Genomic DNA, 26,573 nt, shown 5'->3' on the forward strand with positions numbered 1-26,573 from the left:
TCTCTGGCCCTTCCCTCGGGGCACAGTTACTGAGTAATGAAAAACTGTGATGTTGAGACACTGTCTCCAGCAAGAGCCATAGGGCTATAATAGTTCAAATTTAGAGATTGCCAGTTTCTATAGTTGGTGAAAGCCTGAACATCCAAACACTAGCTCCATTAACAGCATTTCAGTGCTGTGGGAATGACGAATGTCTGAAAAGGGGTTTTATTATGAATGGTGAAGCTCATTTAATCTTGCCTCTTCTCTCTTTGCTTTTAGAAGTAAAAACAGTTGAATGAGAACTCTTTAGTCAACAAAAAGGTCTTTGACCTCTCAATTCTCTTCCTTTGTAAACTGTCATTAAAAGACAAGGTTTTCCCTTTTTCAAAGTTTTATATTCTGTCTCTGGGTCTGGGATCAGACATTTGCATCTGTAAAGAGGTCAGCATTGGTTTTGAGGGAGGTAGATTCTTGGCAGTGACCGAGTTTCCAAGTTCCAAGTTTCTGTGATACACAGTTCTACAGAGGCAGAGGATCACAGCAAAGAGGTCTGGGCTTATGGGTGGTCAAAAGTGGGTGTGTTTGGAAAGATGTTATGTTTGTCTTTCCATTTTCTATTATTAAGTATTGAAAACCTGTGATTTAGCTGTTTTGTTTCTGCATTGCTTTTTGCTTTCCTCTCTCCCTTCCCCAGTCCTGGGTGACCCAGATGGCTTTGGATCTGTCTGTCCACTTCCTCTCTCACTTGGGGTTTTCTGCCTCTGAGGTTTACTCTGAGGGAGACTGAGATAGTGTCTCCCTGGCCTGTCTGCTTTCTTGCTGACCCTTAAACAAACACCCAGACCTTTTGTATATTGCTGAGTGTTGGATTCCAATCTCAGCTGAGAAACAGAAGGTAATAGGAATATGGGGAAGGTACAAAAAATGGTTCAGATCATCCTGATCTTTACCACTCTGGTGTCTGGTCTCTAGTTCTCTCGTCCCTTCTGAAATGGAAACTAAAAATCCCATTGAGCTTTTCCTGTTTTGTTTTTTAATTTTTATTGGAGTATAGTTGATTTAAAATGTTATGTTAGTTTCTGCTGTACAGCAAAGTGAATCAGTTATACATATATCCACTCTTTTTAAAATTCTTTTCCCATATAGGTCATTACACAGTATTGAGAAGAGTTCCCTGTGCGATACAGTAGGTCCTTGTTAGTTACCTATTTTATATATAGTAGTGTGTCTATGTGCATGGAGCACACCAACTGTCCTAAAGGGATGCTGGGCATGCCTGTCCTTTTTCTTCAACAAGGGTCTTGCCAGCACCATGGGCTTCCCAGCACCCTTAGGAGCTGTGTCTGAATTTATAAGGCTTTCTGGGAAGTTGTGCCCACGTCAGAGAGTTTTTGGTCCGCAGAGGAAAAGGCATTGCTTTACAATATCTAGTTAACCCCACTACCTAATGAGTTTCTCTCTCATAGACTAGAATGTTTTATTCAATCCAGTTACTAAAATGTGTTTATCCTCTTAGGTTATTATTTTATTTTACATTCCCCTCTGGGTTTCTTTCAAAGATATTATGTGATCAGGCATTCATTTACATAGGAGTTTCCTATTTTAAGACTTTAATCATTAAAATTAAACTATTATATTTAAGATATTTTAATAGTAAAAACACCCATCTAAATAATAATTTATTAATGTTTTAGTATTAATAAATCATAAAATCATTTAAAATTGTCTTAAGTATTTTAAAATAATAAAAATAAAGATATTTTAAAATAGCTGAGTATTTCTAAATATTTAATAAAATAGTTAATAGTACTTTAATTCCTAGTTTAAATGGAAAATGTTCTTAAAATAAGCTTAAGGGAAAAAAAAAAAAGAAAAACACTGAATAGTTATTTCCGAAGGACAAATAAACAAAGAGCAGTAGATGGGAGGCTGAACTCTTTGGATTGAAAAAAAGCTTAACCTTTTTCTATTATAATCTTTTAATGAATCCATTCTGAAATCATAAAAGGGTATGTGAATGTGGGGGTGTGTGTGTGTGTGTTTTAAGGATGTCTTTCTTTTTTGGTAGGAAAATTTTAGAATGATTAAACTGATATAAATCAGAAATCTCAAATGGCCTTTGGATATAGCAGGCCATCTTCTACTCTCTTCTTATTCTGCTTTAATAGCTAAGTTTTTATTAATGATGTTTATTTTCTTCCATTGTGAGGTAATATATGATCAATACAGATAAATTGGGAAATATTGAAAAAGAAGAAAATAGTCACCTATATAGTCCCATCACACAGACAGTAACGTAATCTGAGAGGGTCTTTCTGTTATCCTGACATGTGAATGAGGGAGAGAATATAGAATTAATGGATAGAGATGTTTCCTGCAAACCCTTATAGATGTTGCTTTACTGGATCCTGACTTAGAAGAGTCTGAGGTCAGTCTGATTATTCTCACTTTACGGGTAACCTTTTTATTTCCATGTAAGTGGTTGTATGGTTCTTTCACTGTCTTTCTACTTCTATCTCTGCACTTTCTTCCACCAAAGAGCAACCTGGAACCTTTACCCCTTGCCGTTTTACAGCACTAAGGGGATTAGAGCCCTCAGTGCCTGGGGGCCTGCCAGGTCTCTAATGAATCCTTCTATGTTGTCCTCCACCCATGTCTGTTAGTCTTAGTTTCTCTCTACCCATCCCTTGATGGTTCCATGATGCTATTCACTGAACAGTGCATTATTAAGAACATTGATTGTCTGTGACATCATTTCCATCAAATTTTTAAATAAGATTTTATCTCATATGGTGTTATCCTTTTGTCCTCTTTGTTAAAGTGATATGATGAATACATTTTTAATATTTTCAAACACGTGTTAGCTTTTGTGGTTAGGTGTCTACACTGTAATAACAGAAACTGTAAAGACATCTGTTGAAGTTATTTTATTCTTAATTTTAAGGTTTCTTTAAATTACAAAATTAAAATATTGTTCCAAATCCATTTTGCATCAATGTAGGATTTCCTCATATCATAACTTTCCGAAACTTCCTTTATCCATAAGTTGGCCTCTTAAAGTGTATCCAATATCACTATAGAAATTTTGGTCTTACTTATATTTTATCTGATATATCCCTTATATTTTATACTTTCTAAATATATTTATATTTTTTAAATAGAAATCATTTTAATTTAAAGAGTCTTGTCCCAGAAGAGGCCTAGAAGAAAACTAGCTGGTTATCAATGCTAATGCTTGTGAGAGTCAAATCCAAGGAAAATATTTAAATATGACAAAAGTTCTACCACAGAATCATTGGAATGTGTGCTTTTATTAGATCATTTTTTTAGGTAACCATTTGGCATCTTTTTGGTATTAAAAAAGAGAAGATAAACTTACATTTCTAGTACACGTTAAAATTATGGAGATAATGTTTTTAATGATTACATGTCTTTACTCAGTTTTCCCTCAAAGAAAAGGACACGTGGCTTGAAATAAGCTTTTAAAAAAAATCACCAGTGTCAGAGTTACATCATACAAATGAAGTAGAATTTTACCCTATTTTATGGAACATGTTACACCAAGTTTGGGAGGAGTTAACGACTGTACGACTGTACTAACATAGGAGACAGAGGGTAGCCCAGCATTGTAGTCATGTGCTAAATGATCTGAGATTCCCAAGTGTGAACACAGGAGAATTTTGGCTTCAGAAGTAACATCTCTAAGAACTTGTATTTTTGTGCCATAACCCTTACTGATCTGACCTCTTGAAATGCTTCACTTTGTTTCCAAAATTATGTTTTTGCTGTAGAATGCTTCGTATATCCCAAGCACTTGATGTTTGTAACTTCATTTTGTTCTTACAGCAGTCTTGTAAAGTAGGTATTACCATATCTTTTTTACAAATGAATAAACTGAGACCCAGGATGTTAAACTAGGACACTCAGCCAGCAAGTACACAGACCAGGGCATTTTCTAGTCCAGGTACATCTGAAATCAAAGCCTGAGCTCTTAACCACCAAGCTAGACTGTCTTGTTGAGTGGTTCCATCTAATTCTGTTTAGGAAAAATAATTAATTCTGGTCACATAACATGAGAGATTGAAGGAAGTTCATAGTCTATTTTTATATATATATATATATATATATTTTTTTTTTTTTTTTTTGGCCACACTGCGCGGCTTGCAGGACCTTAGTTCTCTGACCAGGGATTGAACTCTCGCCCTCATTAGTGAAAGTGCAGAGTCCTAACAACTGGACTGCCATGGGAATTCCCTAGAGTCTTTTTAATCCTTACACATTACTGATAAGAAAACAGAAGGCTTTTAACCTTTATGATAAAGTTAAGGTGTTTATACTTATTTATAAAGCATAGTGAAGGGTATTTTTGTATTAAATGTATTTCTCTGTCTAATGTACCAAACAGTCCATATATGACCTAGCACTTCCCAAAGGTAAATTATTTTTGGACCACTGATGCAGACTTGGATTAGGGTAGCATGGCCAGCTGAAGAAGAAGTGAAAGCATGTTGAATCGGTGTACTGTGATGGGAATCAGCCAGTTTTCCTATAATCCCTTTAGTTTCAGAGATTTGATATACGTTGATCTAAGAAGAATGCTAAGTGAACAGGAATAAATACTTTGCTTACTTTCATTTCCTACCAATGGCGGGAAAGGAATGAATAATTCCTCTAAGTGGACGTGGTCCATACTCCAATGGGTATATGTTATATTTAAAGTCTCTTCCTCCTCTTACTTCTTCTCTTTACTGGAATCTGTGAGAGCCTTGAATGTGCATACAAATAAATATGCACAGTTTTCAGAGCACTTTTAGAGACATCTGAATCATAAGGAATAACACAGGGTGGATGAGAAGACTGGAGATCCATAATTTATGGAACAATCACATTTTAGCCCTAAAAATGGCCCAGGTTGTCTTACAGACCTATTTCTCCAGCCAGTTCTATTTCAAAGATGTGGAAACGGATGCCCAGTAAGTTCTGGCGATCTACATTCTCAGGTAGGTTCAGATCATGCTGTATTCTAGATCTGTCCCAGAGTGAGGTAGCTCCCAGTCCAGGACTTTTCCCTGAATGACTTTATGCTTTTGTATACATTTAGCCACCTAATATACAGAATCCCAAGTAGATATGCAGGGCTTTTAGGATTGCACCTTGATTTACAGTGTTATTGAGTATCTCTTTGTATTGTTTTCTTAATGGTTGCTCTGGGTATTATGACCATCTACTGATATCAGTATTTTACCACTTTGAAGTGTGGAAGCCTTATTTCCTTCTAGGCCCCTGTACTTTCCCCACTTTTAAATATAATTATCTTGAGTATCAGGCAATATTTAGTGTTTGTTTCAGTGATCTAATATGTTTTATAAAACCCATGAGGAGAATCGTCTATTGTATGTAGCCATATTTCTGTTCCTTTTGTTGTTTTTCCTTTCTTCTTTTTTCTATGTTCCAAGATTCCTTCCTTTACCATTTCTTTCTGTTTGAAAAACTTCTTTTAGCCATATTTTAAAGGAAGGTCTGCTAGCAACAAATTCTTTTTTTTCCTTCCTCTGAGTTATGTCTCTGTTTTCGTTTCATTCCTGAAGGATAGTTTTGCGGGATATAGAATTTGAAGATGACCAGTTCTTTTTTTTCCCCCCAGCACTTGGAAAATGTACCACTTCCTTCTGGCCATCCTGGTTTTAGATGGGAAATTTGCTCTTATTTGAATCGGTGTTCCCTTATGGGTAATGTGTCATTTCTCTCTGAATGCTGTCAAGATTTTTTTTTTTTTTTTTTTGCTTCATTTCTAAAAATTTAATTTTGAAATGTCATGTCTTGGTGTGGATTTCTTTGTATTTATCCTCTTTGGGTTTCATACTGTTTCTTGAATCTGTAGCTTTATATATATTTTTTGCCAAATTTGGACATTTTAAACCATTGTTTTCTCTAATATTCTTTTAAGTTTACTTCCTTTTTCCTGTCCTTCTGGGACTTTGATAATGTATATAAATGTTGGATCTTGTGTTATCATCCCAGTCCCTGCCAAAGTGGATTTTTTTCAAGTCTATTTTATTCCTCTTGTTCAGATTGAGTAGATTCTATTGATGTGTTGTCAGGTTCATTAATATCTGTCCTCTGTCATCTGCACTCTACTGTTCAACCCATTGTTTATTCTTGTTATTGCATATTTTAGTTTTAAACTTCCATTTAGTTATTTTTTATAACTTCTAGCTCTTTTCTGAAATATTTGTTTTTACATTCTAAGGAATTTGCAATCGTGTGTTGAAGCATTTTTATGATGGCTGCTTTAAAATCCTTATCAATAATTCTAACATCTGACTCATCTCAATGTTAGCGTCAGCTGATTCTTTTCTCAATCAAGTAGTGATTTTCTTAGTTTTTGATGTGATGGGTGATTTTTCATTGTATTATAGACATTTTGGCTATTATATTTGGAGACTCAAGGTCCTATTTAAATCTTTTATCAGGCAGTCGTCCCATTTGGGCTTAGCATTTTCAGAGACTTTGTGATGCTGTTTTGATCAACTTGGTTTATTTGGGGCTGCTCAGGATCCCACGGTCCCTGCTGGTTCCACCTGAGGGGATGGAGGAGTTTCCCTGGGTATGGCCTCCCAGTGTCTCTGGTGGGGGTGGGGAGAGGAATTCTTTTGCCAGTGAGAACAAACGTACTTCCTGGCGCTTGCTGTGCTGTGATCCTCTTTTCCTCACTCCTTCCCCCACATTTCAGGGAAGGAGAACACTTTCCAGGTGGGGCTTTTTTGTGTCAGGACCCCCTTTGCTGGTGCTGCTAGTTGCTTGCTGTCTCTCACTGGGCGAAGGGAGTCTTAGGCCTGGTGAGAAAGGAGAGTGCTTTCCCTGGCTGTTTACTGTCAGTGGTGCTCCCAATCTATCCCTTTTGCCAGCTGCTTGCTAGCCTGGTGGTGGTGGTGGTACCCCATTGGATCTGAGGGGGGAATGAGCCTACCTGGGCTGCCTTCTGTTGCTAGCTTGGGGGTCTGGAAGGTCTGGGCGTGGCTGACCTTCTTATGTTAGGTCTGGGATTGCAAGAGCATTTAGTCCTAGGGTCTCTAATCCGTTCACCTTCCTTTTCTGCATTTCAGAGTTCTCTTTGGTTGCCTCTTTTATTTTTTCCAGGGTTTGTGTTTATATCAATACTTAGCTGGGAGGTGCAGGGAGAAAGTTGTTTGTGCCATTCACGGACTTTTCCATGAATGGAAATCTCATTCGTGGACTTTTGGGGGAGGGAAACCCCTAAGACTACCCATAATAGAAAAATATGAATTTGGTCAGTGGCTTTATTTCAGCAGAAAGTACTCTATTCTGGTACATTTCTACCTCTCATAGTTCCCTATAAATGAAACCAGAACACAGTCTACCTGCTCCTTCTTCCTCCACTTCTCTAATCATGCTACCACTATAGACTTCCATGAATGGAAGTTCTTGTATCTTTGAAAGTGCAGAAAAAGAGTTAAATTAAAGCCTGGTTTCAGTTTGCCACCCTTTGTGGTGGGAAAGTGAGTCAGCAAATGCTCTATCCTTGGGCCACCACTTCTTCCTCCACCATGACCTCTTGTCAACCTCACCAAGCTTAACTTCCCAAGACTGGGAAAATGGGCTTTTAAAGACAATTTGTCACATCTTGAACATCAAACTCAAAAAGAGAAAGAAACCTTAAGTGTAGATGCCATCTGCCTTTATTTACTCTTCATCACCCTTCTCTTTCAGAAGCAGCTGGACAGATGCAAGCTTTTACTCTAAAGAGCAGTTTATAGGAACAGAGTAAAGAAAGGATTTGTTTTTAAATTTTTGAACACTAACTTGATTTAATTAACATAGTCACTAATTGTATTATAACTGAAAATGCCCCAGCCCTTGGGCAAAAATCTGAAAGATGCAGGGAAGTTGCTGATGAAGATTTTGCATGAGGGTTCAGAAAATCAAATACTCATTTCATTTCTAAGGGAAATAATAAGAAAAAAATCTAAAGGAAATTTAAAGAATTAGTAAATATAACAGCTGTAATCTGATGTGTCCCTCTCAAATTCATTTGTTGAAACCTAACCCCCAAGGTGATGGTCTTAGGAGGTGGGGTCTTTGGGAGGTGCTGAAGGTGGAGCCCCTATGAATGGATTAGTGCCTTTATAAAAGAGACCCCACAGACCTCCCTAGCCCCTTCCACAGTGTGAGGATACAATGAGAAACTGACAGTCTGCAACCCAGAAGAGGGCTCTCCCCAAAACCTGACCATGCCGGCACCCTGATCTTGTACTTCCAGCCTTCAGAACAATGAGAAGTAAATTTGTGTTGTTTACAAGCTACTTAGTCTGTGGTATTTTGTTATAGCAGTGTGAATGGACTAGAACAATAACTATATACATATATAAATGGAATTCTCAAATTCTAGGAAAAATCCGAAGATCTAGAAATAAGTGATATTTTCTCATTTGTTGAGTGTTAGAAATATAAACAATATAATTTTATACTAGTGATCTCAACAGGGTTGGGGAGGCATGGGGCAGTGCATGAGAACTGTAATAGTAAAAGTAGAAAAACTTGATTCTCCCTTAGATGAATTTATGTGTGAATGGAAAATGCTATAAAATGTTTTCAGGTAGGAAAGTACTTGCAGCACAGAATAAAATCACAGTTTTCCAGGACTTTGGGGGAAAACTTTATTTACTGTTTTAAGTTTTCATTTTAATACAATGAGAGTGAGAAAAATAGCCTATCAAGGATATCTGTATTCTTCTCCCTGGAACCTGTAAGTCCCCTTACACAGCAGAAGGGACTTTGTAGATGTGATGAAATTAAGGACCTTGAGGTGGGGAGATTATGTTGGATTGTAGGCTTGGGAGATGGAGGAAGGGTCCATGAGCCATGGAACACAGGCGGCCTCTGAAAGGTGGAAAAGTCGAGGAAATGGGTTCTCCCTAAAGCCTCCAGAAAGATATCCAGCCCTGCCAACTCTTTGATTTTAGCCCATCTCAGACTTCTGACCTTTAGAATTTATAAGATAATAAATTGGTTGTGTTGAGCTCCTAAGTTTGGGATAATTTGTTATGGAAGCAGTAGAAAACTAATGCAAATACTTAGGTCATATTTAAGGATGTTGCTGTTCACCTCATATGCTTTTCTATATAAAAGCATTACTCCACCACTGACTTTGCCCTCCCCGCTCCCCCCATTTGGCAATGTCTGGAGACATTTTTTATTTTCATTAGTAGGGTGGGTGCCATTGTCATCTAGTGGATAGAGGCCAGGGATGCTGCTAAACATTCTACACTGGAAAGACCAGCCCCTCAACAAGAAAGTATTATCCAGTCCAAAATGTCATTAGTGCCCAGGTTGAGAAATCCTAAACTAGATTGATTTTCATAAGTATGCAGGAAGTTGAGGCCTACCATGCAGTTTGCTCTAAATTAACTGCGTAGTCTATCTAGACCTGCACTCTCCAACAGGATGGCTGTTAGACATATGGCTATTTAAATTCATTAAAATGAAATAATTTTACAATGAAGTTTCTCAGTCACACTTGTCATATTTCAAGTGCCCACTGGTCACGGTGCCTAGTGACTACCATATTGGATAACTGATATAGAACATTTCTATTATTGCAGAAAGTTCTGTTGGGTTGTACTGGTCTTTCAGACCCTTGCTACCTGCAGTGTTATGTATGGACAAGTAAAATCAGCATTAGCTAGGAGCATGTTAGCAATGCAGACTCTCAGACCCCACCCCAGGTCTATTAAACCAGAATCTGTATTTTAATAAGATCCCTAGATGATTCATGTTCACATTCAAGTTTGAAAAGTCTCAGTGACTTTCTCTTGCCTTGTTTCCTTTCTCCTTCCCTCTGGTGCTCCTTCTGTTTCCCTTTTGGCTGCACAAGATGCCTTTCTTCTCAACTTTAGTTTCTAGGCTTTTCAAGCCAGAGCTATGTCTTATTTCATCCCCTCCCCCCTCCCCCAAAGACATTTCACACACTGTCTTGCACAACATAGTCGCTTGGTGTTATTGTTTCTGGGCTGAATTGTATTGAAATAACTTCTGAGTATAGGTCCTTTTTCTTTTAACCAAAAGGATGGCTATTTTCATCTTTTACTTTATAATATGAGCATTTCCTAGAGTTTTGATTATAAAAAAAAAATAAAACCTTTTCAAATATTGTGAATTAAAGGTTCATTGTGAATTAAAATTCCTAGTGATTCCACGATGTGAAGAAGAGAATGCATCATAGTATGCTGTCTCTGGGTAACAAAATGAAGCAGCACTTTTTACTATTAATATTAATTACAGACATCTCCAGAATCATCATGTGTTCTATTGGAATAATTTGTATCGCATTAAAAACTAAATGCCTCATGTTCGAGTCATCTAAGAGGATTATCAGGTTTTTTTTTTGTATCAATCAAAATCTGTTACTTTATGTGGTAGCTACCACTGCAAGGAATTAACTTATTCTTTCTTTGCACCAGTGCAATGAAAACATTCATCAGATGTTTTGGAGGTAAGGTGACGTAGACTCCATGAACGGCTTGATTTTATGAGTGTTGCAGCTTGTAGCATACATAAGAATTAACTCCTGTAGCAAAGGGACAAATTAAAAATTGTAGTTTAATTAGCCATAGACTATTCAGACTGTAAGGGATCTCTTTCATTTTGCAAATAAGGAAACTGAGACCCGGAGAAGTCAGTGTGGGGCAAAAGATGGTCCCATTGCTTGTGTTTTGTGGAAAGGGCAACATGGGAGACCTTTCTTTTAGACCTCTTGTCTTCATTTCATAAATGCACGCAGTGAATGAACCAGAAGATCCTCGCATGCCCCTCGCAACTTTGAAAACATTTTTAATCCAGTTCTCCTTATTTTAAAAGTAATGTTCTTTTTATAGTTTCACACGGCCTCTCTGTAGACTATTTCCATCTGGGTGGAAACCCTCACTACAGTACTGGTATTGAAGTTGGATTTAAATTCATGCTTCTTTGTGCATATTAATCTGAATTTTAAAAGTTTTAATTTCATACATAGGTGAATAAAAGTGCCAAATTATGTAAATTCTCTGTTAGAGTTCTGCAATTCCAAACTTATTCGACAAAGCCAAACAGACTTAAAATTCCTGAAAGCACAACTAGCACTGCAAAAAAATAATTTGGTCCAGAGATTTTGGTGTGGATTGCCTAGAATTGTAAGCAAAAAGTTGTTTTAGGACACTTTTTTTTCCCCTGAGGATAGAGCATTGCCTTTCATTGGACTCTGAGAGGGGCTGATGTCATAGAAATGATTAAGAACCACCAGTCTTTTCAACTCTTGAAATATATATATACAGTCTGAGGGCTGGTGAGAACATGACTTTTGCAAGATTGCAAGTTTTATTAGTAGGATTTCTTGAAACCCCATTTTTCTATTCAACATTTTCTTCCTTCCTCTAAAATTTCTGTGATTGTGAACTTTATGTAACTTCTATGAAATAATCCCCAAATGATGAAAATTCGACAACAGTGCTGTAGAGATGACAGTCATTGACAACAGTAGTGTGGGTATCTGCTTAGTTAAAAAAAACTTTAAAGAGCTCATTTTAGTCAAAACCCAGTTCTTTTTCTTGCCGCTTATCCTGCCTTTCTCCCTATCTTTCTAGTTGTCTTTTTTTTTCTTCTACCATAGGTCTTATGCTCATCAAAGAAAGTATGATGAGAATACTCTCGTTTGGAGAACACAGGTGTCTATAACTTACACAAGAGAGAGCACTGATACAAAGGTTTCTCCCTGTATGATCTGTGTGCAATTCTGATCTGTTGGAGCTTGCTTTGTGAATATGCTGTAAGGGGGTTGGAGGGTGGGAAGGCAGGATGCAGGAAAACATTGCTTCTGCCTGAATAAAACGTTGCACATCCATATACAAGTTACTCACCCTCAGCCCCAACTTTTAAGCCATGCTTACATGTATTATTTATTTGATAAATGTTCATGTGTAGTACACTCTTCAGAAGTCTTTAATCAAGCAACCTCACTTGTATTATAATAATAATAGTTCCATCTTATTGGAACTTTCTAATCTTATACTATTCCATCTAATAAGATGGAATGGTCCTATTTTTGCTGATCCTTTGCTTTGTTTTTCTTACCAATTTAAGTGTTGGGTTACTTTCCATGTTGTACCCTGGAGCACAATGGGGAATTTTTTAAAAAATCAAATACTTAAGTGCAAACTGCAGAATAAACTGTCAGTAGTCAGACTAAGCAACTACATTTCACACTTTGAGATGCCTTGTGTATGTTCCATATGTGGGTTGCCCCTGATAAGTTCAACTGGGCATTATAAAAGATACCTTGTAGGGCTTCCCTGGTGGCGCAGTGGTTGAGAGTCCGCCTGCCGATGCAGGGGACACGGGTTCGTGCCCCGGTCCGGGAGGATCCCGCATGCCGCGTAGCGGCTGGGCCCGTGAGCCATGGCCGCTGAGCCTGCGTGTCCGGAGCCTGTGCTCCGCAACGGGAGAGGCCACAACAGTGAGAGGCCCGCGTACCGCAAAAAAAGAAAAAAAAAAAAAAAAAAAAAAAAAAAAAAAAAATTAAAAAAAAAAAAAAGATACCTTGTAAAAATGCATTTAAAAAGTGTAATTGCACTTTATAACTTTACATCGTTAAAATCAAAAGCCACAAAAGACTGGAAGAAATAGGAGGTGTCTGAAAAATAAAGGTTTATTAAAAGGAAACCATCAGTAGTAATTTTGAAAAATTAGAGCACTGAAAAGTATCAGCAGAGTTTAAAATCTTAAGAGGTAACAAGACTCTACAAATTGGACTTGAAGGTCTACGTCGGCATCATAGCCCTGGATGAAATCAGGAAAGTCCATTTCTCTCTCCAGTCTAAACTGGAAGCAGATATTTTAGTGACAGCTTGGAGCAAAAAGTAGGCAGATGAATCGCCACAGCTTATATCTTCCCTAGCAGGATTTTTCTCTCTGTAAGCCCGAACTGATTAAGGTCTTTTATTAAGAAATGTATATGAAGTGGGTGGGTGAATGTAACGAGAAAAGCAAGAGAAATGTCTGGGGTGGTCCAAAGCGTCCCTTCCCTTTCCTTACAAAAGCAAACATGCAACCCCTCTCGACTTCATTTGTTCTTAGGAAAATTTTTTGTTTTATCTGTTTTCTTTTCCCCTTTTGCCAAAACTAGAGTGTGGTGGAATTCTCTCAGCACTGGCCCTTTCCCAGCAGCCCAGCTGTTTCAGGAGGGTGGGGTCCAATCCTACTGAGGTGGCCGGAGGGCATCGAATGCTGACCACCCACCCTCAGTGCTTTCATGGTCTGATCCGTCCCCACCATCCCCTCCTCAGCCATAACCCGTGGGCAACAGAAATGTGAGGGCTGCGTCCGCTCCCTGAAGAAGTTCCTTCCCTGCCTGTTTTTTTCGAACATCTCAACTGGCTCAGACCCTGTCGTTAAAAACAAGACAGCCTCACCCAGCTTCACAGTTAGGAGGAAGATCTGGCCTCCGCCTTGGGCCTTGACCGGGGGACTCGGTCCTGCCTCTCCTCATGGAGGGGCCCACGCTGTCGCGTGGCCAGGCAGCAGCATCCGCCCCAGAGAAACTTGGAGCAAGCTGCCCAGAGACCCCCCACTGGCTGGCCAGCTCTGAACAGGCTCAGGGAACAGCGTCTCCATTCCTGTGTTCCCAGGCTCTCCGAAGCCAGAAGGATTTCATTGTTTCCAGAACTCGAGAGCAGCAGAACAGGCTAAGGTGGCCCATTACTCTTTAGAAATTGTTCCCCTCTGCCTGAAGCATAGGAAAATCAAGGATCGCTTAAAGTTTGTATTAATTTGTCTCTCACCTCAAATCCTTTTTCATATGAGGTAGGCTCTAAAAGTAAGAAATGAAAAGAAAATACTCCTTTTATTTCCAACTAAAAGAAGAAAGGGGATGACCTGGAATTTGAGAGCTCATCAAGAAATGCTTGTGGGGACTTTCAGAAGGTTCTTGAACTGAAGGAAAGCAGGCTGATGGTCCCTTTGTGGCTGAGGTGGCAGTGTACCAGAGAACACAGCCCCGCAGTTTGCTCTCTCTAGGCTGGGAGAACCAATACCAGTTTGCCCCGGATATCCATATTTCTTATAGATTTATTCCTTGAGTTTTCCCTGAAGGAGAACAAAAGGGGAAAAAATGGAGGGAGCCTGCTAGGTGGCCTCATGCTTTATATTCTACCTGCAGGGTGTCTCATTCTGTCCTTGCAGCAGTGTTGAAAGTACATAGTATCCCCACTTGACAGATAAGGAAACTGAGCCTCAGTGACATTGAATAACTTGTCCATTGTCACACAACTAGTAAGGGAAAGAAACAGTATGTGACCTCAGGCCTATCTCTTTTCTCCTATAACATATGAATACTGACCCTTAAAATCCTCCGGTTGTGCAGCCTGGGAGGTTAAAAGAAATTTTATCTGCAAGGAACCTCAATCCATCCTCTTCCTCACCAAGCAGCTTTTTTTTTTTTTTTTTTTTTGCGGTACGCAGGCCTCTCACTGTTGTGGCCTCTCCCATTGCGGAGCACAGGCTCCGGAAATGCAGGCTCAGCGGCCATGGCTCACGGGCCCAGCCGCTCCGCGGCATGTGGGATCCTCCCGGACCGGGGCACAAACCCGTGTCCCCTGCATCGGCAGGTGGACTCTCAACCACTGCGCCACTAGGGAAGCCCCCAACTAGCTTCTTGAGTGCCTGTGGGAATAATGCCTGAATATTGACAACTGTTTCCTTAATTATTAAAGAGAAACATGCTCTTTGTAAAAAACCCAAAATTACAAAGATATTTACATTAAAATTTAAAGTCCATACTGCCACCCTGCCTCCTTGTGGTAACGCCTGTCAACAATCTGGTGTGTATTCTTCTAGACTTTTTTTGTAATACATGTAAGGTATATATGCATATCTATAGAAATTTTATAACAAATGGAATATTGTAACCTTACAGACTTAATACAATTTGTGTATCTTCTGACGTGGGTCAGTACAGTAGAGCAATGTCAGTCTGTGTGATGGTTTCTTACTACTCCACTTATATATAATGTCAGCGAATGTTTAGATTTACAGTTTTCCTCCAGGACAAGTATTGCTTCATCAAGCATTCTGTATTCATAGTATATGCTGCTTCAAGTATTTCTGGATGGGATGCATTTCTACAGGTGGAATTGTTAGATAGGATATTTTAAATTTAGACATTGCCAAATTGCCTCCAAAAAGATTGTCAGATGACTCTTCTGTCAACAGTATATCGGTGTGTCCATGGATTTACTACTCATGCCGTCATTAATAGGATTATAAATCTTCCCCAGTCTGTTAGCTGTACTTTTAAGATAAGAATATAATATTTAATGCAGATGAGCTTTAGTTCTGAAGCCAAAAGAGCTTTCTAGCATTTCATTCTTGGATTGAAAGACTCAACCACCCAGCCATGGACATTGCTGGACAACCATGCCCCCGCCCCCTCTCCCTGCCCACACACACAGTCTGAGCCACTAAGCTCCCTGCATGCTTCTGAGAGGGCCAGACAGATGCTTCTTACCAACAGATAGGAAAAACAAACTAAAGATGATTTGGTGCTAATTCAATCTTTCTTATCTCAGTTTCTCTCTCTCTCCCTGCCTCCCTCTCCCCCTCTTTTTCCCCTCCCGCCTTTATTAAAGTATAATTGACATATAACAGGCTACATATATTTAAAGTATACAGTTTAGATATAATTGATAATAATCAATTTCTGGTATAGCAATCTAAAAATCTGTACGTGGGGCTTCCCTGGCGGCGCAGTGATTGAGGGTCCGCCTGCCGATGCAGGGGACGTGGGTTCGTGCCCCGGTCCGGGAGGATCCCACATGCCGCGGAGCGGCTGGGCCCATGAGCCATGGCTGCTGGGCCTGCGCGTCCGGAGCCTGTGCTCCACAGCGGGAGAGGCCACAGCGGTGAGAGGCCCACGTGCCGCAAAAAAAAAATAATAAAAAAATAAAAATCTGTACGTATATGAACATATATGTGAGGGATATGTGATGCACACACACACACATACAGAGTATATACCTATTCTTAGCTTTCCCTTAACCAACTTGATTATTAACAAAAACTTTGTAAAACATAGTAATTCATGCCCATAGCCACTTTTCTCTTATTCCTTTCACAGCAAAACTGCCTAAAAGATTTGTCTGTACTTGGAGGGTCCAGTTTCTCTCCTGTTCACTCTTGAATCTACTACAATGAGGCTTACATTCTCAAGACCCACTGAACTGTCCTCAGTGACCTCCTTATCGCTAAATCCTTTCCTTCAGTTGCTTACAGGTTTCCTCCCCTCCTCTCCCTCTTCCTAGTACTCAGTCTATCAGCGAATCATATCAGCTTTACCATCAAGCTTCTCATGTTCAGAACCACCCTTAGCTCTTGTCTGGATCACTGTGTGAGCCTCTAGCTGCCCTGCTTCTTCCTCACTTGCTCTCCCATAGTCTCCAAATACTGTCCTCCTCTGAAAGATATTTTACTGATTTATTTTGTTAGTAAAGGTCTTTCACACCCTTCCTAGAACCTAAGCTCCATGAGGGGAGATAGGTTTTTCTGTTTGGTTCCCTGTGGCATCCCCAGTACCTAGAAGAGTACCTGACATATAGTATACACTCATATATTTAGATGAATTTTTTAAAAAGGGTTAGTTGACTATAGCCTTAAGACCAAGTCATTCAGCTCTGACAGTTACCAAGAATCAATTGTTTTTGCTCCTGAAGTGCCAGGTTATTCTAACAATAATGTAACTAGGTAAATATCACGTTATCTAATAAAAATGAGGGCAATGAGAAAACGTTTCTGGGAAAGCTAAGGGGAAGGCTTTGTTAATATTCAATGAAGACAAGTTGCAAAAAGAAACTGCTTTAAGTTTGCTGGGGAGAACAACTGTAAGTGTGGGGAAAACCATAAAAAATCAGCAAGGTTTTTGTACTCAAATTGCTTTGCAAGAATTTTAAGTTCTGACTCCACTTTGAAGAAGCCAATTTGGAGGGAGTTAGTATGTGATGCTTTATTGGTGTGGCTTTGCTTGGAAGGTGATGCAGAACTCCAGTTAACAGACCCATATTCAAATATAAAGCCTTGGTTCTAGGTTAAAGGATTGGCAAATGAATACAAATCGGTATTTTAAATTCAAATAAAATATTGAAGGTATCATTTTTATAATTTTGTGTTCTAAACATTTTTAAAATTAATTGACTGTTAACCTCAACTGAAGCTTATTATAGGGTATCTGTGTTTGCGTGTGCACACACTTTTTTTGTCTCTGTTGTTAAAGCATAATTGATACCATTTTATGTGTATGTTTTAACACCTTGTTCTTCTTATTTAGCAGTGTATCTTGGAAATCATTTGGTAAGGATAGAATTTCTTGAGAACTTTAGAAAGTTGAATAGAATCCCACTTTATGAATCAACTTAATTTATTTTACTTCTCTACTTGTGGTTGCCTCGATTATTTCCAATTTTTAAAAATAAACAGTGCTGCAAAGAATTCCTGGCACATACATAATTTTATTATGTGTAAATATATCTATAGGATAAATTCTGAGAAGTGATCTTGATGCAGTTTATTTTGATGGCTTTAGAACTGATTGATTTTTATTCAGGATTTATGTGTTAGAACTTGCTTTGTGATATTTTGTCTTAGTTTTGAGCAACCGATATTTCACTCTGAACGTGTAGTTAAACTGATTGAAACTCATGTACAAAATATGTTTATGATTTGAATTTGGAAGTCTTAAGCCTAAATGCCCACTTCCCAATTGACTAATCACTTTTATCACTTAAAAAGAACTTTTTAATACAAGTTTCTGATAACAAGAGATATCTTAGGCACACAGCTATCTCGCTGTAGAACAGACTATGCCTCCCTCCTACTCTGCCAAGAGTCTGTACTTCATAAGCATCAATTCAGAGCATTTAGCAACTGTAAGAGACATAGCCAGTCTCCAAATGCACTATCATATTTACAGTTTCTGCTCTTCTTCTTTCTGTGTCTTTCAGCCATTAAGTATATATATATATATACACACACATAAACACATACATAATTTTTAAATAAACATTTTTAGATTGCAAGAATATTTCTGAATATGCTTTTGGATTAAATTTTAATTTTGCCCCTCATTTTGTTAGTAAAATAATGAATTATAAATTAAATTTCCATTATGTTTTTTTGTCCTCGAATTTTGTCTTCTGGGTAACACATATCTTGTCGATCCATGAACTACTACATCCAGTAGTTCATGAACTGCAAAGAATAAAATCCACAGGATTCTGTCATCAGCTATCTTCTGTGCGTATTTTCAGCCAGATTTCAGTAGTCGTTTAGACTTGTACCATTTTGGGAGAATCCTAATTCATAGCTGAAAAATTAAATATGTTGTAAAACCAATTACAAATGCCATTTATGTTGAACTTTTTCTAAGGAAAGATTCTGGGCAGGGGGAGTTTCATTTATCCTTTAAGGGATAAGTATTATTCAAATCACTTTGGTAACAGCTAGACCACAGTCATGCAATAAGTTTAGTATCATTTTGTCAGTTAGACCGTGTTGAACTGTGGCTGACAACACTGATTTTCTGTGAGATTTAAGATTGATCATTTTTAAAATAAGGGAGGGAAATCTGTGTTTGAAAAATTTTGTAATCACTATGTTTAGGAGGCAAAACAGATTTAATTGTTCTGAGAATGGTGAATTATCTCCTATGTGAAGAATATGCAAGTGACATTATCCCTTTTTTGTTGGGTCTCGTGTGAAAGAAAATAAATCTCATTGTCTTTTCTTTTGTTGTCTTTTTTAAGACACTAAGATGCAGTGACTGTTTTGAATATGTATGGGTATGTAACACACATACATATTTGTTATATATACATTTATATAGTATATGTATGTGTATATATGTATGTATGCATATATATAAATTATATATTATTTTAAGTTTAAAATATATCTGTTACTTAAAAATGATAAGGGCTTATAAGAAAAACCTTTGTTAGGCATTTAGAGTAGCATTGTTTTTTAGATATTAGTGGGTAATAATGCTCTGGTGAGCCTGTCTTATTCTAGTTAGTTCACTCCAAGACAGAGCTGGGTGGAAATCCGAAAACATGTTTAGGGGGGCAGAGGAGAGGCGGGGACCCATCTTAACATGGTTTAACACGCATTGATTTTGTAGGGAGGACTGAGATCCTCATTTGAGAAGCAAGAAGAGCGAGGCCAAGGAGAGGTTAACTCGGACACAGCAGCGGTGTAGGATGGATTTATCTTGACTCGTTTTAGATCTGTGAGATGTCTGATTTTTTGGTCAAAACACAAATTTGCCAACCAGACTGGAAGTGCTTTCTGTTTTTTTCATCAAAAACCTTGGACTCCCTCCCTTGAGGTCTTCTCTGTCAGACATTTTTTTCTTTTTAACTTTGGTTCTTATGTTCCAAATATAAGCAAAGTTCAACTAGTTAGGAAAAAGTCCCTCTAGAAAAAAGCCTCTAATTGTGAGACCAGATGGTAAGCATTATTCAGCTGATGGGGGTGTGTAGATTTCAGGGAAGGTGTGGTAATCTGATCTTGCTCTGCAGCTGTGACCCCTTCTTCCAAAACAGCCTCCTTCCTCACTGCGTTTTGCGTCCACATTCCAGCATCTCTCCTTCCATCTTCGTGGGCACCGGGGCCCTCACAGACTGGTTTGACAGATGTAGAAGAAAGGACTGAAGCTCGCTCGAGGAAGGGCAACTTCTGCTATTTATTCCAAACGACAGATATATTTTGATTATTCTCCTCCCCATGTTACTTGCAATATTGGCAAATCATGCCAAATGTAACCACTCTTGTTCAGCCCACTGAGAAACAGTCTTAAAGGACTCAAATTGCCATGAGCCCATCAGGGTGTCTTTAAGGCCTCTCCATCTGAAGTCATGCAGGTACCTCAAGCTGAAGATAAATAAAACCTGGGGCACCATCTGTGTTCTCCTCACCTACCCCGAGAAAACACCAACTGATACTTTCTCCTGTATTTCTCCCTTCAGTGGAAGGTAGCACCATCCTTCTGTCACCCAAATGGAACATCTAGGAATCATTCTAGACTCATATCTTTCTCATCCATTCCATGCAGTCCATCTTCTAAATACTTTTCCAATCCTTTCATACCTCTCTTCTCCCATTGCCACTGCTTGTGTTCAGGCTCTTCTTTCACCTCTGGAATTTGGAAATATCTGATGGTTTTGCCTTTATTTTTATCCATATCATTTTCTTCTTCCCTTCTCTTACAGTGTTGTATATTAAATGAGACTCCGGCCAATGAGGCCAATGAAATTAAAATCTCATGGGAGGAAGGATAGATGAAGATCATTATTTCTTATATGTTCTGCAGGCCATTGTAGTATGGGGCTGGGGCTGAGAATAAATGCTAGACTGGAAAAATTTCAAATATCTTTGCCAGGCTATGTACAAGGTCTTCACGGTCTTGAACATCTTATCTTCTGCTACTTCTGCTTCTGACTTTACAATAAGCAACCACAAACTACTTGTGCTTCCTCTTTCTTTCATGCTACTGCATACCATCCTTGGTTTTATGCCTTGATCTGTGGGGATTCGTCCATCAGAAATGTTCCAGAAATATACAAGCTACCTAAAGGACTGTCCCTACTGAGTACCACATTATCTTATTCATCATCTTGGTAGGTACTGAGCTGACCCATGAGAAACTCCAAAATGATTTGGGGTTTCCATGCTTCTCTGTGTTCCTCTCTTTTTCTTCTTGTTATTCTTGTCACATCCAACTGCAAGTCCTAGGAATCTCTTATCATTAGGATGGTGTCATCTCAGAACTTTTTGAAATGCCAGGTCTTCATGGTCCAAAACATGCTTCCACATTTTGCCCTGGAAGAAATCTGCCCTGGAACTGTGCTACACCAGCCTACACACATTATGCTTCCCGTGATGGCAATAGGTAGTGTAGTCAGGTAGATGTGCAGTGTGTAGAGGGCTTTTATGTGTCATATCTATCTCAATTTGATCCTCGCCACACCCTATGGAGTAGGCAGAGAGCTATTATTTCTCCACTTTACAGATGTGGAGATGGAGGTTCTTTTCATTCTTATCAACCTGCCTTATAGGTGTGCCCTTGAGTCTCTACAGATTATGTGTTGGTAATCTGTCCACAGGTTACAGATCAAGGGTCCCCAATGCACATCTCAAGTTCTATGACCCAACTGGATTATGGTTGGCTCCTTTTTACTAAAGGGGCTTGGTTGTAGTTTTTGTTTTTAGAAACTTGGTGGTAAATCCGTGATTTGAGCAAAGTTGATCTCATAATGTTCAATCACGATTGTTTAGAAGCCTAATCACCTTGGAATTTTCCAGGGCCCATTTTCCACTGAGGTAGTCCACCTTCAGCTTTTGGTCAGTTTGATCCTCGGCACCTCTGTGAAAGAGAGGGGAGGGAGAAGGAAAAGCTCTGTATGATTGATTTTAGATGTTGATTTTTGAGGCCTGTACTATGAGTCTCTTAAATTACTCAATCAGGTCTCGAAGATCCAAACACAGAGTGTTGGGACGGTGTGGTTGGGCCTAATTATAGTACTACTGAAAACAGTTCCTTTTAATGAAGAAGAAGGGAGGGGAGTTCCTCAGTGAAGCACCCATGTGTATTAGCTCCTGGTCAGGCTATGGTGTCCCCACTTCCTGTCTCTAATCTAGGCTCCTGGCAGGGTTGATAAGGCCCATTGGGCTAGTTCCTGAGACCATCATGGGTTTTATCGCAAAAACCTTGCTCTTTTTGAATTTAAAAATTAGAAGAAGTTATAAACAACAAATGACTGTATTTGAATTCTGCCACTTTTGAAGAAAGTCAGACAGCTTGAGCAAATCCATGAGAATAAGGGTCTTCCCTTCTGCTGCCTGGAAGGAGAAAAAGATCGTGTTATTTAAAATAAATCTATTGAGATGCATGTTGCTGGTATCTAATCAAGCTCTGAATTTGAGCTCAACTAGGGCTTTGATAAAAGAAAGGGGAAAGGAGACTTGAAAGAATGCTCTCCCATTCATGAAGGGCCTGCATGTTTTTAGTTTCCAAGTAAATGGAATAATGGGACCATGTATTTTCCATCCAAGCATTTTCCATCCTGAGAATAATTCCCTTCCCAGCTTCTCAATGAATAATGCATTATTTCTGAAACTCAAGAGGCATTCCTTTGATTTTCCTTTATGTTTAGCTTTCTGAGTGATTTTCAAGCAAGGAAATTCAAGGACTTGGAATGAATGCTTTATTAACATTTTTACTTGAAGTTCAAATAGCTCCTTGGCTATTATCTCCTGATTTTTGAAATATTTTTTTTTCTCCCTAAGCAAAGTCTAAGGTATTGTATTTATTAGAAAATGAAGCACCTTGGCCAGTCTTCAAAGCGAACAGCGGTTTAACACCAATACACATTTGTGTTTAGAACAAAGAGCTTTATGGGGATACTCTGCTCCTTGCTTTATTTTCATTTCCCTGCTGAAAAGTTTCAAAAAAAGAAAGCTCACATTCAAAACTGGGCTGTTTGGAGACTAAATCTCGTTTGTTTACATTTTGTGAAACTCATTCCTTGAGGCTAGTCCAATTCACGACCCCAATCCAAGCCCGCCTTCACCTAGGCCAGTGCCATTTAAATCAAAAGCTTCAAATGCACTTCCGGGATCATCCCTACTCCCTGTCTGCTCATTGTGTAGCCTAATTACACATAAGGGACCCATCACGTAAGATGTAATGGGACATGATGGTGCCCACCAGTTCACGTTCTCTTAGCCAAGGATCCCCAGCTCATTCCTGGGGTAACACGGTGGTAGATTTTAATGCAATTTCACAACCTCCATTTCCCCTGGGAGCCAAGTGAGTGGTTTCAGGAGCTAAATAAGTTGGAACTAAGAACATCATTTGCATTTCCATCCCTTTAGAGTTATAGTAAAATATTCATGATTTAGAAGAGTTGGAGAAGCAAGAGAATTTAAATAGGAAACATCTAGAGCATAAAATTTTGGTTTAAAAGATTTAATTTTATTAATTTAAGAAGTGGGAATATAACATAGTGTTTTCTGGAGCATGGACTCTGGAGCCAGCCTTTAAGAGCAGAACAGAAACTCTGGGGTTTGCCTCGGGTCTGCCAGTTTCCAGGACCGTGACGTTGAGCAAGTTATTTTACGTTTCTGTTTCTCAGTTTCTTCCTCTGGGTGATGAGATAATAGTTTCTGTCTCCTACAGCGTTGGTACAGATTAAGTGAGTTAATGTTTGTAAAGCTTATAGAAAAGTACCATTTAAGTGATAGTTGACTTAAAATAGAAGTAAATGTGCATCTTACTGTTGGAAATTTGCTATTTCCAAACAGGCCCGTGCCACTGAGCAGATAATAACAGTATTATTGCTACTGCTGTTTCTGGTAAGATTTACTGGGTGATTATTTTCTGGGTACTCATTTACTCCTGCCACACCCCAAATGAGGCAAATGGAATCATTTCTGTTTCTCAGATGAGAAAATTGAGGTAAAAAACTAATTTGCCAACACAAGGACCTATGGCGTAGCAGCATAGGGTACTGTGTTCAGGATCTCGTAATAACCTATAATGGAAAAGGATCTGAAAAAGAGTACATGTATATATGTGTATCTACACACACACACACACACACACACACACACACACACACACAAAACCGGATCACTGTGCTGTAAACCTGAAACTAACACAACGTTGTAAATCAACTCTATATCAACTAAAAAAGGAAAGTAATTTGCGTAAGTTCGCCCAGTTTGTTAAATAGCAGAGCAAGGATTTGAGCCCAGTCAAACCGAATCCAGAGACTGTGCCTCAACTAAACGTTAAAGGGTGTTTGTCACAGTGCTTTTGCCTGAAAACAGTCTTATACTATTAAAAACTGTATTTTGGGGCTTCCCTGGTGGCGCAGTGGTTGAGAGTCCGCCTGCCGATGCAGGGGACACGGGTTTGTGCCCCGGTCCGGGAAGATCCCACGTGCCGCGGAGCAGCTAGGCCCGTGAGCCATGGCCGCTGAGCCTGCGCGTCCGGAGCCTGTGCTCCGCAACGGGAGAGGCCACAACAGTGAGAGGCCTGCGTACCTCAAAAAACAAAAAAAAAAAACCTGTATTTTTATAAGTACCAAAGTGTGTATCCTGACTGCAGGATGTCTCGATTTCATACCGCAGTTGCTTAGCAAACTCTGTTTTGCTCAAAATAATCATCATCAGTGTCTCAGAAATACTCAATTTTAGTAAGGTCTGAATTAATGAGATTTTATTCAATTGCTCATTTTATCGTCAAAACCTTTTCTGATTATTTCAGAAAATGAACATTTTATTGCAAATGATGATCCGGTGGCTTTGAAGCTCAGTATTTTTACCTTGAACTGAAATCGTGTCACCCCATGGCTGTTTGCCTCATCATTCTATTTTTCTGTTCTCTCTTTTCTTCAACCTCCCGCTCCCGCTCCCCGTCCTCGCAGGTGCCTTTATCATCTGCTGGACTCCTGGACTGGTCTTGTTACTTCTTGACGTGTGCTGCCCACAGTGTGACGTTCTGGCCTATGAGAAGTTTTTCCTTCTGCTTGCCGAGTTCAACTCTGCCATGAACCCCATCATCTACTCCTACCGCGACAAGGAGATGAGCGCCACCTTCAGGCAGATCCTCTGCTGCCAGCGCAGTGAGAACACCAGCGGCCCCACGGAAGGCTCCGACCGCTCAGCGTCCTCCGTCAACCACACCATTCTGGCTGGAGTTCACAGCAACGACCACTCCGTGGTTTAGAAAGGAAACTAACTAAGATGAGACGCGGCCATCATCTACTGAGGGATGATCATCCTCCCCCTTCCCAAAGGCACGGGCAGGGTGAGGTGTGAGAGAGAGGAAAAACACACTCGTGTGCTTAAACACTAACCCATGGCAGTATTTGTTCCTAGACCCACCAAGACTTGATGTATATTGAAAAATTAGCTTATGGGACATCCCTCATCCTACTCCCCGTTCGTTTTGAAAGTAGAAAGTGGAGACCTTGCAATAGAATTCATAAACAGACTCTGGAGTGTCCATTTACACTACACTAACTAGTCTTCAAAAGATTTTGTGTGGTTTGGTGCAAGTCAGAATCCATTCTGACTAATTGAATCCACAACTTCATTTACATGCAGGCTTCCCTGTTTTTCTTTTTAAAGGATACATTTCATTTAATAAACATGTTTATGCCTATCAGCATGCTTGTGATGGATAAGACTATAGACTGTTTTTAAACGATCATAACTCCATTTTTTTCCTTATGTAGGAAAACTGTAAATTAGAATTACTTTTCTAGAAAGCATGCATGTAATGTATGTATGCAGTATGCTGTACTTAAAAAGATAAAAGGGTATTAATTTTAAATCTTCTAGGAAATAGAAAAACCTAGATGTCAAAGCCAGTATTTGTTTAGGTTATGAAACAAACAATGATCTAATCACAATATTACCTTTTTTATTAAAGTGTTGTAACATGTATAAAACAAACAGGGAATGTAAGTTTATTATCAGAAGAATATGTTGTACTCTATAAAAGTTATAAAGATGAGCACAGTGGTATTGTTCCCACATATTTATAATATCCAAGTACATTCTAATTATTAGTTCATCAGAGGAATTTTTTAATGACCTGTGTTTTTCTGTATTATAATACATAGTCATTGTAGAAAACTTGAAAAATACAGAAATGTATAAAACATTCAGAAAAAATACTGATAATATCACAACCCAGAAGTAACCACCATTAACAGCTTTTCCCCTGTGTATGCCTATATGTATATTATATACCTTTTTATATAATTGGGATCATACTGTAAACAGTTTTATAACCAGTTTGTTTTTTCCACTGCATAATTGCCACATTTTCCTATGGCATTAAAAATTTTACAAAAACATAATTTTAATGGCTATATAATATTCCATTTAATGGATGCAACTCAGTTTATTTAACCATTCCTGTATTGTTGACTACTTAGGTTATGTCTAATTTTCACTATTATAAATAATGTTGCAAAAATTTTATGTACATAAAACTTTGTCCATGTAATTGATTATTTACTTAGGACACATTCCCATGAAGGATTTTTTCTTTTAATGTGAAATGTCTTTTTATGCTCTTACCTTTTATAAAAGGGGATTTCCTGCTTTTGCCCTATGTAGGTGGCAATTGTGAGGAAAGCCAGTTAAATTACCTTTTTACAAAGGAAATGCAGTGGTTACTTTAGTTGAGAGTGACTTTTTTATATAACAAGATGGACTAGAAACAGTCAACTGCCACAAATAGCCAGGATACCCTACTTAATATGTCTAGCAATTCCAAATTTCATCTGAGCAATGAATGATCCAACTCTCGGTAGCCACAACTCTAGTGTAGAATTGAAGACAATGCAAAGAAATCAAACATGCCGAGTGAAGAAAGGATCATCTTCATATTAAATAGCTTCTGTAGCAAATGGGTTGAGCGTGTTGGTATGTGACTGGATACTGTGTATTCTCTAAGGTCACCCCCACAGATGCCG

General features: G+C 38.8%; 1 protein-coding gene across 2 annotated transcripts in view; it reads left to right on the forward strand.

The window, feature by feature from the left end:
• LPAR1 (lysophosphatidic acid receptor 1) overlaps positions 1-25,947 on the forward strand; it is a 162,612-nt gene extending 136,665 nt beyond the window's left edge. For both annotated transcript variants that reach the window (XM_027105234.1, XM_027105233.1), the window contains exon 4: positions 24,510-25,947. In XM_027105234.1, coding sequence (XP_026961035.1) covers positions 24,510-24,811 — 302 coding nt within the window. In that variant the 3' untranslated portion in view covers positions 24,812-25,947. The remainder of the gene's footprint in view (positions 1-24,509) is intronic.
• The last annotated feature ends 626 nt before the right edge of the window (positions 25,948-26,573 follow it).

The sequence above is a fragment of the Aethalodelphis obliquidens genome, unplaced genomic scaffold (assembly GCF_003676395.1).
Source record: "Aethalodelphis obliquidens isolate GAN/ISIS:26980383/991018 unplaced genomic scaffold, ASM367639v1 scaffold7, whole genome shotgun sequence".
In the NCBI taxonomy this organism is placed as follows: Eukaryota; Metazoa; Chordata; class Mammalia; order Artiodactyla; family Delphinidae; genus Aethalodelphis; species Aethalodelphis obliquidens.